Raw genomic sequence first — 13,911 nt, 5'->3', positions numbered from 1 at the left:
AATTACTATTTATTTCAATGTTAATTTATATATATATATATATATATATAAAACCCGCACAAAGACGCGTTGAGACTATGATGCCTGGACTGTACTTAATTCTATTAAATACAAAGAAAATTTCTTTATGTGCCAAGAAAAACAATTAGAATACTAATATTATTATAAAAATGAATATTAATTCAATATAATGATTAAAATTATTAGAAATTTCAATTTTAAAAACAAGCAGTTACAATTAAAATATACAAATTAAAGTAATTGATCATGCAAAAAAATAACATTTTTAGTCGTAAACTGCAAAATAATCAGAAAAAAAAGAATAATACGTTTTATTGATTTTCATCTCAGAAGGCAAGTCGAGTCATACATTTGCATTAATCCCTTCCAAAAAGAGAGTTCTGAGAATATATTCTTCCTTAATTGATGATAAGATTAATCAGACTGGAAATTGTGGGGATGAGAACTATTGCTGAAACTAATTTGAAAAATTTATGAACATTAAAGAAAAAAAAAAATATTTGGATATTTGGAAACTTCATGTTCCGAATGTCAGCATTTTATGCAATTGTGTTTGAATGCAAGTGGCTTTTTGAGAAAAATGTTAAAAACGCAACAGCAATTTGCAATTAAAAAAGAATATTAGATTTGAATATCGAATAATTACTTCAGGGATATAATACCCTGAAAAAGTAACAAAAATTGAATTGCGACCATGTAAGCTAGGCTGAGAATCGAGCGCTTGTTACCCATTGGCAAAATGGGCGTTGTTTTGGGTTTGATGGCGTGCGCTCCTTATTTGGACGTCATCACGCTTTTCAACTGTGTTCAAGAGTAATAGTAAACAGTGCGCATGCGTTGCTATGGCGACCACTGCTGTTTGATAAATTTTTTAGAATTCTTTATTTTTTTTCTCTTTTAATTCGCATTAAGTTGGTGAGTTTATTTTTGAGATATGGGACCTGAGAGATCCCATAAATACTTCTTAAGTTCTGAATAAAAGAGAATTTTAGTATTTGAACGATATTTTTGTTTTTATTGTTTTAATTAAGAATCTGAAATTCTGACCTACAGTTCAAACTGGATCGTTTTCAATACTAATTCAGGTGAATATCACAAATAAAGAGGGTCCCAAACTGATTGACACGTTTAAAAAGGGTGAGTTTAATGATAAGCAACATAGTAAATATAAATGCAGCTAATGACAATTTGGAGAGTTTTCATGAAATAAGATAGGTGGTTTGTGCATTGCTTTTGCAACGGCCAGGCATGAGAAGCCCAGTAGGCGTCAACGCGGACTAAAACATTTTAGAATATGTTTTATAAACTTCCATTTAGATTTATCCGTTATAAACTTCTATTTATCCGTTGTTTTATAAACTTCTATTTAGATTAGACCGAACAAAGTGAATAATTATATCTATATTTTAATTTTTAATATGAATTACGTCATTCAATGTAAATTACGACATATAATGTAAATTAAGGCATTCAATGTAAATTACGGCATTCAATCTATGCATTTGTCAAATGTTTGCAGCACTGAATTTTAAACATATTTTAAAAATAAGAATATCATATTATGAATAAAATTTAGACTCCTGTTTGGTTTCTTGAATAACGTTTAGACGTTTTTTTTTTATTTTATTGAAAGAGTTTTTTGTTTAAATTTATAGCTCTCACTAATAGATTTTTAAATCTTTACTTGGAAACAGTGCACTGTTATAAAGAAAAAAAGTATAGCTAAGTTTTTAAGAGAATAATATAGCTATGTCATTAGTTTTCGTGATTAAAACATGTTAATTTTTAATTTGTATAAACCGTACATAAGAACTAGTCTTTCTGAACTCTAATAAATGGAAATTTGATAACATTTAATTTACATCAATAAACCGCCACCTATAACTTGTAACTATGCACATAATTATGTATGAAAATATCTATTTTCGTAAAAAGACTTCAATATATATTTTATTTCTATATGTAACCTTAAAGTAGAATTCCTTCTCATTAATAAAAAATATTCTGAATTTATAGCATCTTAAGGATTAGCATTAATGAAACACATTTTTACAATAATTACACGGTTTTTGCACATTAGTTAAATTAAGCATTCAAAATACAGTAATAATTAAAAACTGTTTTCAGATTTTGTGTTCCTGCTTTTGTTGTTCATATATTTAATAAAAACTAAAATGTTTGCTTAAACTTATTTAAACAAACATATTTTCGAATAGAATTTCATGAGTAACAAAGAGAAAAAATGCTTCAAAAAGAAAAAAAAATATATGTTTAAAGAAAAATACGGTAATAAGAAACAGTTTAAATACTGAGTTTTACTATTGATTTAATGTAAATAATAATTATTTGTAATGATTTGGATTGAATGTAATAATTAATTTTTTAATCGGCATCTGTTTTAACAAGTTTTTGTTTTTATAAAATGCCATACAATGTCATACTTTTTTGTTTAATGTTTATTTTTCGACTTTTTTAGCTAATCACTTAAGCTCATGAATAGCAATTTCCTTTACGCCTTTTTAATTAAATTTTTCAAAAATCATTCATGCAAATTTATGAATTTCATTCATATTAAATTAATTATTGACTTGATTTTACAACGTTTTTTTATGTCAAAATTAAAATTTTTTATGCTTTTATAATAACTTCAAAATAAGCTTTTTTTTATTTCCTCTCTGAAAAAAATTCGGGAATATGGATTAGAAAATTAAATAAAATCCCTAGGTAATTTTACAGAAAAATAAAAAAATGATAAAAAATCATCGAAACTATCAGATAAATAAATAAATAAAATGTTAAATAAATATTAAAACTAGAAATTTAATTTTATTCCAAAACTCTATTTGTCATTCGATAAAAATGAAAAAAAAGGACAATTTATAAGTTGTAATGATATCAAAACTTATTTTAAAAATACAACGATCAAGTTACTTCATTCTTATTTATAAACCGACCAAGTATTTTGCATTCAAGTAAATTTTTAATGAAATTTCTTTCCCGTTGAATTACACGAGGGAAAACTCGTTTTTTTATCAGAATTACAAGAGTTATTTCTATGTGCTAAAAGCGTTCATATTATTTTTAAATTAATGAATATAATACAAAAAAAATATTTTTTGATAAAATTTCAAATGGAATATATTTTATCTGTTTCTTATTACCCTATTTCTTTGAACTGTCCTATTCATTTTTTCAAAACAAGGAGAATATTTTTTTAACGCAAATTAGTAGATAATAAATGCTAAATCTGCATGCTAGGTCGAATTATCTATATTTATAACAAAATACGGATTTCCTGAATTTATTTTCTTACGTATTTCGAATTAGAATTTTTAATGAAAAGTCATATATAGAATTTATAATAAAATCTTATTTTGGTATTTAAATAAAACAATTTGTTAGAATTTATGTCTGCTTGCAACTGGAGAGAAAAACATGCCTTAAGGAGTTGAGCATCAAAACCTACTACAAGTACAAATCAAGTAATTTTTCTTTAAAAGATTTTACTGAAACATTATTTCCGTCACATTAACGTACGGAGAACTGAACTCACTTTTCTTATTTAAGGCTGTTTTTCGAAGTCTCCGTCGTAATATGAAATGATGTTTTTTTCCAAATTAATACGCTGTTCTTATAAATTCTGTGAGTTTGCAACTGTTACTCATGACTGTTTAGGTCAGGTTTAGCCTGTTTAAAGCCAGCGCTGTCCACGCTTAGTTGGAAAATGGTGCCAAACGTGAATATGGAGAAGAGCTACAGCTTTGTGAAAGTGAAAAGCGTTTGTAGTCTAATTTTTTAATGTTTAAAAAATTATTTCAGTGATGCATTACTTGAGCTCATAAAAATTTGCAAAAGTTGAGAATAAGGCAGTGATTTTGGTAATTTTCACCTAGGTGGAAATAATATTAATCAAATTGGAAATAATATCAATTAATAGAATTAATCAAATCAAATAACTCGCCAAATTGGCAAATTTTAAAATTTTTTAATAACCTTTAAAGTATTTAAGTTATTTGTCTGTCCTAAAGCTCCGACCATTCTTCACGGCCAGATTGTATATATATATAGTTTAAAATTATCGCATTGCTTCAAACTTAGTGCTCTGAAACTACAGCCTTTTTATTTTCCTTGGAGACAGAGCTTCGAAAAAACAGCTTTACTAAATAAGTAATTAAAATTTTAAATACTTTTGTTTCATTATATTCATTAAAATATGCATCATTAAACGTAATTTAAGAATCTCCACATTTAAGATTCTAAGTTTTAAAATTTAGGCTTTGAATGACTTTAAGCCTNTAATTATATATATAGTTTAAAATTATCGCATTGCTTCAAACTTAGTGCTCTGAAACTATAGCTTTTTATTTTCCTTGGAGACAGAGCTTCGAAAAAAAGCTTTTCTAAATAAGTAATTAAAATTTTTAAATATTTTTGTTTCATTATATTCATTAAAATATGTATCATTAGTCGTAAATTAAGAATCTCCACATTTAAGATTCTAAGTTTTAAAATTTAGGCTTTGAATGACTTTAAACCTTGCCACCTTTAACCTTGAAAATTTAAAAAAAATTTCCATTTAAATGCCTTATATCTTAGGTAAAGCTATATTTTTAAACTATAGATAACTTCCTGCCGTTAAGAATTATGTAGGCTTTGGAGCAGAAATATTTTCAAAAATATTATACTCTTAAAACCCCAAATTTTGCTAGATTTTTCCAATTCGATAGAAATAATTAAAATTATTGAATAATTCTCCAATTTTTTAAATTTATAATAGCCTTAATAATGTAACACAGAAGTAACTATTTTCATGATAAAGAGTACGTCATAAATCTTTTTCATTTCATTTCAAATGAGGCTTTTCTTTGCATTGAAATACTGTATTTCTTTTTTTAGAAATAGCATTGAGCTGGCTAGAAATATATACTTAACCTGTCGTAAAAGTCACGTATAACTGTTGAAAACTCCTAACAGCTATGAAAATAGCATATTATTCGAAAAAAGTGTTTTTAATGTGCCGTCAGACCCTTTAAAAAATAACCTTAAATGTTTATAATAGAGTTTATAGTTCTTAAATAAGCTAGAGAAAAAGCGTAGGTTAGCCAATCAGGTTTGGCACAAACGAATGACATCACTTATAAATATCCAATTAAATCTGATCCGAAATTTAAACAGCGTGATAAAAAGAACTTATGCCTTAAAGCCGTAAAGTTAACAAGTCATACACAACCACGTTTAAGTTATATTTTACCTACAAGGAAAAGTTTTAAAAAAATTAAGAAAATTAGAAAAAAAAATGTATTTGAAATTATAAAAGTTGATCTTTATGACTTGCTTTATTGAAGTTCATGCAGATTTTGTTTAAAAAAATAAAAGACGAATTCCATTTTCCTGTTCTTAGGTTTATTCATTTCCGTAGCAAATTTCGATGCTCAACTCCTTTTTTCTTAATAAAATTTCATAAATTTCCTTCAATAAGCAACGACTGCAATTTATTTCCTAGTGAATAGAATAATTGTCTTATCTAAATATGTAGCTGAATATTTATACATATTGTATCTGTTGAATATTCTTAAAAATGGAGTCATATAATAGTATTAAAATGACACATTGGAATATCTGAATATTTTCAAGCATGATGCAACAATAAATTGATTATTTGAAAAAAAAAATCATCCTTTCCTTCAGTTCATGAACTAGTGCAAATGGAAGAACAAGTTTTATATTTACAAAAACATATGCACCGTCATGTCCACGCATTCATATATTTATATATCCTGATGAAATATATCAAAAACTGATGTGACGACCAACACATAAATAGTAAACAAACAAAATAAGAAAAATATATAAAAAATAGTAAATTAAAATTCAATCGAGTGTGGATGACTAAGATTGAAGAGATGTAGATTAAAAAAGACAAATATTTATCTCAAAACAAAAGATTAATTTAATTAAATACGAAATATTAAAACTGACTTAGTATCACTTTCAGTTATACGTCTGACTTATGAGCATTAAACAAGGGAATGTCTAAGGATCCACTCCCCAGTTACGGCATTTTTCCAAACTCTCATTGAAACTTTTAAATCTCAATTTTTCATTAAAGTCGAGGTCGCCAAATTCGCGCTAACATCGCCAAGGTGGCAAAATGACAAACCGAGCAGAAAGTGCTTTCACTGCCTCTGGAAACTGCATCGGCATTAGGCTGAAGCGAGAAGTCAGTCATATTTGAATCGCTTAGTTCCTGTTCTTTGGGAATACCGTTGCCTAAAAGCTCTTCGTATTCGTTTTCAAGATATCCCGAGGATTTGCCTGACGATTCAGAAAGTTTCTCGTGCAGTGAATCCTGTGATTCAAAAGTGCTACTCTCCCCATTGGCCATCGATTCAGCCGTTGGCCCAATCATGTCCTGACCTATTTCCAAATGCTTTTCCCAAGGTCCTTCAGATGAAGCTTGTGACTGGTCACTTACCACTCTCGTCGGGTACATGGTGACATTTTGTATTGTAACTTCTTGGGATGTCACTATAAATTCAGACTCGGCTGGTTTGTACCCTTCCGCTCTCGCCTAATAAATACAATAATATGCAGTNTATATTTATATACAATCTACAGAAGTAAAAAAGAAAGAAATATATTTTTAAGATATTGAAATAAATAATTCCCAAAAATAAGTTTTTTCTTTTCCAAAAATAAGTTTAATATAAGTTAGGTTACTAGGAGGCTTCACCCCCTGCTCGCTGGCGCTCACCAGCCAAAATTTGGGAGCCACGTAAGAGAATTATATATAATAGATATTCCATAATATTTAGATCATTTTAATTTAAACGTGTCTTTGTTGTCAATGTAGTTTCGTTCATGCAGTTACATGACCTCTGTGGCAATTTTTGTATGCCTCTGCCATACTAGTTCCCCATCATTTCCCATAGAAAGCGTTGAATTTCATCTCCTCGTCAAAGCACTGGTTCTTCTTCAAATTAAGATTGCTCATAGAAGGTTGAGACTAAAGTGTATCTCTAATGTTTTCGAATTGAGATAGTTACATGGGCGAAGCATATTATACCATTTCTTAGCGTTTCTTTTTTTTTGGTTGGAAATTCAAATGTGTGCCATAATATCTATGGGCCTTTATTGTAGTTCTATCCAGCATGTTGTTGATTTACTCCAGTTTTTGTCTTATGAGCTTCAACTGTATCTCAAGGATATTGAAGGATGATGGTATGAGTTAAAATTGCAAAGAATTCAGAGCGTCTAAGAAAATCTCAATATTTGAAATGGTGTTAATATTATAGAAAATAAATGAAATTTTGTAATTAAGGAATCAGAAAACTTATATTTGGGGCTTATTATTGGGATTACTGATTATTAATTTTATTTATTATTTCAATTAAATAAAGTTAAGATCTGCAGTTTAACTTATACTCTGTTGGAAGTTAAGAAACAACTGTTATCTATATGGAGATAGCCTTTTTGCATCTATGTGCACACTAAATGGTTGCCAAGCTCCAAGCGCGGGCAAATATCAACATCGCCAACTGTTGAAACGACTAATAAAACGGCCTTCTTTTTGCTTATTAAAAATAGCATGAATTAAATTTCTGTTACACGAGTTTAACTTTTAAATTGTTTTGAGAGCATAGTTATATAACTTAATAGCTAAATAAAGCAGAACTATATGCAGTAGTAGAGGATGATTACTTAAATACTATACCGCAATGGTCTTTTCTTAACTTGCAACGGAGTACAGTTCTGCTACTTAGCAAGTTATTCACTAGTGAGCATTGGTGTGAAATGATTTTAAGTTTTTTAATTAGGTCATGAACATGTCAGTTTCTCTTTATTTATATCAATCAAATAAATACCAGAATCATAATTGATATGAGTTTGATCCCAAAAGTATTCAAAAATTGAATACAGGAAGATGAATAGTGTTAAAGTCGTTCCAGTCGAAATTCGATTGGTTCGAAAGTTGTTTGGGAGAGGCTTTGCATTGAGTTTCAGTTCACTGAAAAAAATTCCTGCTCAAATTACGGTATAAAGTACCGCAACTTAGGGTGCATTATCCGTAAAATCCATTTTCCGTAAAATCTTACAGTAAAAAGTACCGGCACTCTGAATGCCAGTACTTTTCACCATAATTTCATCTGGAATTCTTCACAGAGCAGCTACACCTCTGGAAGACTTTTTCCCCTGTGCAAAGGTGAGGCATTTGAGGTGACCATTTGCGAGCCTACTTAAGCTGTCCATCACCCTTGATTAGTAATTTGACTAAAGTTGGGACATTTCGAATGCGATGTGGTTTTCTTTCAATCATCTCAATCAAATAAATATAAGAATCATATTTAGTATTACAGCCATTTTGCACTGTATTTGTCGATTAACTTATTTCATACGCAAGTAATGGCGAATATATGAACATGGTAAATACTTGCGACTCTTTACATGATTACTATGCATGCAGTTTAAAGTTATTCGCTACTTCTCGTTTTGATAAATTTCAAATAATTTTAACCCCTTTGCGATCGGTTAATTATCAAGAAAACGGTCATAAAAGAGCCTATTTTTTTTATTCCTGAAAATTATACCCGTATTTGATTAGTGCTGACATCTAGTTTAAAATAAACTAACTATTTACAATTACCTCAAAAAATATCCTGGTACTGCCATCTGGTGTGTAAAATTAGAAATAGAATGTTTTCCGGGGAAAAGAAATGAATTAGTTTTATTCTTATTGGCGAGTGACTACTGAACGCTCCAGCCGGGAAATATCACGGGAGCGAGAAATAGAAGGCGAAACCTCATCCCGTCATTTTTACGGGATCGAGAAGGAAGGTGTTAAGAGGACTACAAATATCAAAGGGAGACTTTCTTTAAAAGATCGTTTAGAGTGGAAGACTGTAAAAAATAACTATCCATATTCAAATTTCTCTTCTTTTTTTTTAAAGAAAGAAAAGGCTCTGACATTACTTACTTCAATTATATATGAACCAGGAGGAAGAAGTCTCCAATATTCTCCTCTTTCTGTGGAATAGAACGTCATATCACGGCCCCTTATCTTCAGTGCTGCTTTTGAAATTGGATTGCTACTAGAGTCTCTGATAAAACCTTTCACCCCTGAAAATATTTGAACATGCTGTTTGACTGTTGATAGTGAAATAGTTAGATACCGCGGGCATATTTAAATTCTATTCCCTAAGATTAATTCCTTAAAAAAATAAAAAGATCTGAAAAGATCTAATTGGCCAACACACAAATAAACATTAATAAGCATTAAAGATTGATTGTAAAAAAGCATCTCTGGTTCGTTAGACAATAAAAGTCGTTACAAATTCTTCTTGCCTTATAAAATGCCTTACCTTTATGTACCTCTCCGAGAAAATGCAGTAAAGCTTTCTTGTTTTCTCTCCAATATCTTGGAAGCTCTGTCTTCATAGGAAACTTGCAACAACTAATTTCAAAGGTCACCTCCATTGTACCACCATAAACATAATTGTAGTCTTGCATACCTCCTGGACATGAAATAACAGGATTCAATGATTGCTTAATGATAATGGACAAAGAGGGGATCAGAAATTGAGATATTGAACGAAAAATCCGATGTAAATAACATTCGCGAAAATAACTAAGCGTCTTTTAAAATATTTTTATAAGCTGCCGATGAAAATTCGCTGCATGTGCGATATCTAAAACAATATACTACTCAAACTATTTAAACTCAGTCTTATAGTTTGGATTTAATCATCATTAGTCAGTTGTCATCATTATCAGTTTTGAATTACACTATTGCTGTAACCTTTTTATTAAAGAATTTAATCTTGAATTCCATTACATAAGGAATAAATCACGAGAGTAAAATATAGATCACGAATATAGAAAAAAGAATATCCAATGTGCCACATAGGAGAATTGATATTTAAAGTGTTTGGTTTACTCGGAATAGAATGGAAAGACCAGTTGCTAACATAAACAAAAACCACGTTTCAACAACCCATCAGTGACGTAGTGTGGGATCAAGATACCTACACTTCGTCACTTGCAGGCATCCCATTGAAAAAACAAGTGCTTCTTGAGTGATAACAAGAAAAATTGCTTGGTAACTACTTTTTCGCTTACTAATGCTATAAATGATCAAATCAAATTTTAGAAAGCTGACAAAAAGTTGATTTTTTGAATTAAAAAAAATGCAATGTGTAGCTTGTTATTCAAGAATGCCAAAAATATAAGAATACCAAATTTGAATTTTGAATCGCTTACGTTGATTATGGGTGACGTAAGCGAATCTTTGAATGTATTTATTTAAAAGGCTTCGACTATCTCTCATATGTGAATTATAATAAAATTGTTTAATATTTGAATTTTCTAATTATTAAAATTTTGTTCAATCTCAAAATTAAAGCATAATCAGTCCCATGTTGTCACATGCTTACCAAAGTTGGTTACCAAACACGATTACCATGATTATAGGGAATTTTAAGTAACAGGAATTAAATGCACCGAATTTTTAAACTTCCAGTCGATCACAAATGTCCAATATAATAAGCAATAGATAAATAAATTTTGAAAAAAAATCGATGACACAAAATAATTACTTTAATTTAAAGTAATGAACAATGAATCTCACCCGTCAACGGGTACCAGGCTGCTCCATTTGTGGTTCCATTTGGAAAACCTGGCGTGCCATCTCTGCAAGGTATGCCAAGATGCATGTTTTCGTGGTTAAAGGAATAAACAGAAGAAAGGTGCCGGAAAATGTCGTCATCTGGCGTCAAGGAAGGCGTGCTAAATGTTGTGAACACTGAAAACAAACAAGTTGCTTTAAGAGTTAATCGCCAACTAAACATTTGAGATTACAATTTTTATACAAACGTATGAGGGATTTCACCCAAATTTTGTTACATAAGCCTATAGTAGTCTGAGTAAAGAAGTAAAGGATGTCATTTAAAGCGATTATTATTAGTAGTTATAATACGTTGTGAAGAATGGGTATAATAGTGAATGTTTGAACCAGTGAATAAATAAGAGATGAATGATCAGTATTCAGTTTTTCTTTTACAAGTAATAAATTCAAATCTGCATGTTTTCTATGATTTCTCTGAAAAACAAAATCGTTTTCTTTGAATAAATCCATGGAGTCATTTAGAATCTTCGTCTTCCATAGCTTGGGACGGACGAGGGTTAAAACTGAAATGCAATGGCTAGGCATCTGATTGTTTTTTTTTAAATTTTTTTTTCTTTCGTGTATTCGGAATTAATAACTTAATGCGATTTCTCTGAGAGTTTCTGAAGCACGGAAATGCGGGCAGCTCATTTCGCTCAATTTGTTTAACAATATTTTTATATTTAATTAACTCATACATTTTCTTAACAATGAAACTTTGAAATGGTTATGAATTTAAGAATAAAAGCAAAAGTGATTTTTAAAAAAAAGCAAAAGTGATTAAAAATTTATAAACTGTGATATTTACTTTTTCCTAGTAAAAAATGAATTTAATAAATTTGTTATAGAAATGAAACTTACTATTGTTAGCTTCGTTGTCATAAGGGTAACTAGAAACTAAAGCGCCACCATGCAAGTTTCCTGAGAGGGCAAACTGTGTTTTCTCCAACCAATCTCTTACAGCTTTCGTTTCTGGCTGCTGTTGCTTATTGTTAGTTTTGAAAAAGTCAGGAAAGTTTCGGTTCAAGTCAAACCCTCGTGAGTTATACCTAAAAATAAAGGAAATTTCACAACATTTTTTTTTTTATTTAATGAATCTTAAAAGAACAGTATTGCTCGAAATATTATAAATTCATTTTTTTAGATCAAACTCAGTCAAACGGAAAAAGAATTTTTTGCTAAGATTTCCACGCCATTTGTTTGATTGGTGCATAAACCAAAGTCTATTCGAACAAAAAGAAATTTAAACTAAAAATTTAAAGAAATAAAAAATTTACCGAGTAAAAATTTGCTTAAATGTATACAAAATCATAAGAACGGAAAACAATGCAAACAGTTATGCATTAATACTTAGTGGCAAACCTTTTGTCATCAATAACAACTTGGCATTGAGTCAGGAAGATTTTGAATGTTGAAGAAGCAAAGATCTTCCATTCTTCATGAAGTTTGGAGAACTTTTCATCAACTTTTCTTGTCTTTTTTCCTATACGACGATACTCAAGCTTCAGCAAAACATCTTTTATAATGTTGAGTCCAGAGGATGGACTTGGTCAATTAAAAAGATTTGCATGATGGCTGAATAAGCTTGGGTCATTTCATCGGGCTGGATCTTATTGTGTTGAAAAAGTAAGCGATGATCTTGCGAATTGAGTTTATGCAAGGAACGGATGTGTTTCAAAGAATGAAACGTATCTATGAACTTAAATCCATGAATAAATATGGGAACCTGGAACACATCCATTCCTCAATCCGACTCAAAGGATACACGGTCTCTCTTTCTCAGAGGATGCATGGATGCTTTTTCTAGGTTCCATGCTTGCTGGCCTTCGTTCATTCCTCTCTAACCAACGGTATTCTTTCCTAACCAGTATATTTTTTTATAAACTGCAATGCCTTGAATTTTTTTCCAAGATCTAAGAGACTCAAACCTTGAGAGCGTCCATTAAATATGACATTTTCTTTGCTAAAAGAAAGGTCAAATTATGGATGCTATGGCAAAGTATCCATTATCAGCAAGACGCGAAGTTTAAATGAACAAAATTCTTAAATTTAAATGTTCTAAATCAAAATAGCAAATTTAAAAAAAACATCGCATTGAATATTACCTTTACTTACTTATATAAAGGTTTACGACTTTTCAAATAATGTGAAAGTGTTGCTACGTTCGATTCAGTTTAAACTATTTTTTGACAATTCTAGAAAATTTTGTTTAAAAAACATAAATCTGGGCAATTCCATATGTAACGGAATGACATTTTGACTTGCAAAATAGCAATTAATTGAAGTTTCTATGTATCTAATAAAAAAAATTTTTCTCATGCATATCGTTATTATTGGCATAATGCGCTTCATAAACTAAAACAGCAGGATTTTCTATCTTTTTTACTTTTAATTTTACGAACTTTTTATATGCGTGACGGAATGACATTTTGGCAACCAAGCTCTTGGCATGCCGCTTAGAACTGTTAGTTTCTGCGAATTCTGCAGGTATTATTTTTCTGAACTATTTTATACTTTTAGTATAATGTGTAAGCAATGTAAAATGTGAATTTGGAAAATTAACCTCAGGTTGGCTAGCAGTTATTAACATCTATTTACTGTGACGGAATGACCGTGACGGAATGACAAAAAGTTTACTAGAAGAAAGCCTTCATTTAAAAAATGTTTTATTAATATGTAAATGATAAACAGAATGTAACAGATAAACAGGATTAATATTTATGTAAGAATTAGTAAAAATTTCAACATTTTGAAAATTAGGTTGTCTCTGAAGAGGTTTTTTATCTAACTTGCCAATGTCACATCTTATCTTCGTTCTCAGGAAATTTATGCATTATTAAGACATGTGACGGAATGACGTAAAAGAAGTTACTTTTATTTTATATATTAAACTTAAAATGTTTAAATTTTGTTCTATATGCATATTTTTATCAAAATATTGCAAAAGAAAGAAACATTTCTTTTATTTTAGAAGTATTTTTCAAGAAAACAATTTGAGCACAAATGTGAACAATTCACTTGTCAGCCATGTGATTACTTTAGAATGCTGCCAGATTCAAAAAATTTAAAATTATCAAAAATGAAACGGCAATATGTAGACTTTGGCTATTTTTGAATATATTTTTAAAATTAAAATATGCAATTCATAAAAGAAAAAATTTCACTTAAAAGTTGACACTTCCGTGGAATTGCCCATCTAACACACTTTTTTCCTTTACTAGAGCAGTACT

General features: G+C 29.7%; 1 protein-coding gene across 2 annotated transcripts in view; it reads right to left on the bottom strand.

Moving 5' to 3' along the window:
• LOC107448812 (carboxypeptidase D) overlaps positions 1 to 13,911 on the bottom strand; it is a 233,923-nt gene that overhangs the window by 16,002 nt on the left and 204,010 nt on the right. Inside the window, exons 5-9 of one of the 2 annotated variants that reach the window (XM_021146849.3) lie at positions 11,543 to 11,730; positions 10,646 to 10,819; positions 9,381 to 9,533; positions 8,996 to 9,138; positions 6,497 to 6,592 (exon numbers count right to left, since the gene is read on the bottom strand). In XM_021146849.3, coding sequence (XP_021002508.2) covers positions 6,497 to 6,592; positions 8,996 to 9,138; positions 9,381 to 9,533; positions 10,646 to 10,819; positions 11,543 to 11,730 — 754 coding nt within the window. Of the gene's footprint in view, positions 1 to 4,904; positions 6,593 to 8,995; positions 9,139 to 9,380; positions 9,534 to 10,645; positions 10,820 to 11,542; positions 11,731 to 13,911 lie in introns of those variants that run through there. The other variant, XM_021146846.3, reaches the window with a different exon arrangement.

The sequence above is a fragment of the Parasteatoda tepidariorum genome, chromosome 2, assembly GCF_043381705.1.
Source record: "Parasteatoda tepidariorum isolate YZ-2023 chromosome 2, CAS_Ptep_4.0, whole genome shotgun sequence".
Taxonomy (NCBI): Eukaryota; Metazoa; Arthropoda; class Arachnida; order Araneae; family Theridiidae; genus Parasteatoda; species Parasteatoda tepidariorum.
The sequence above is the reverse complement of the archived record's forward strand: the minus strand, read 5'-3'. Positions and strand labels throughout refer to the sequence as shown.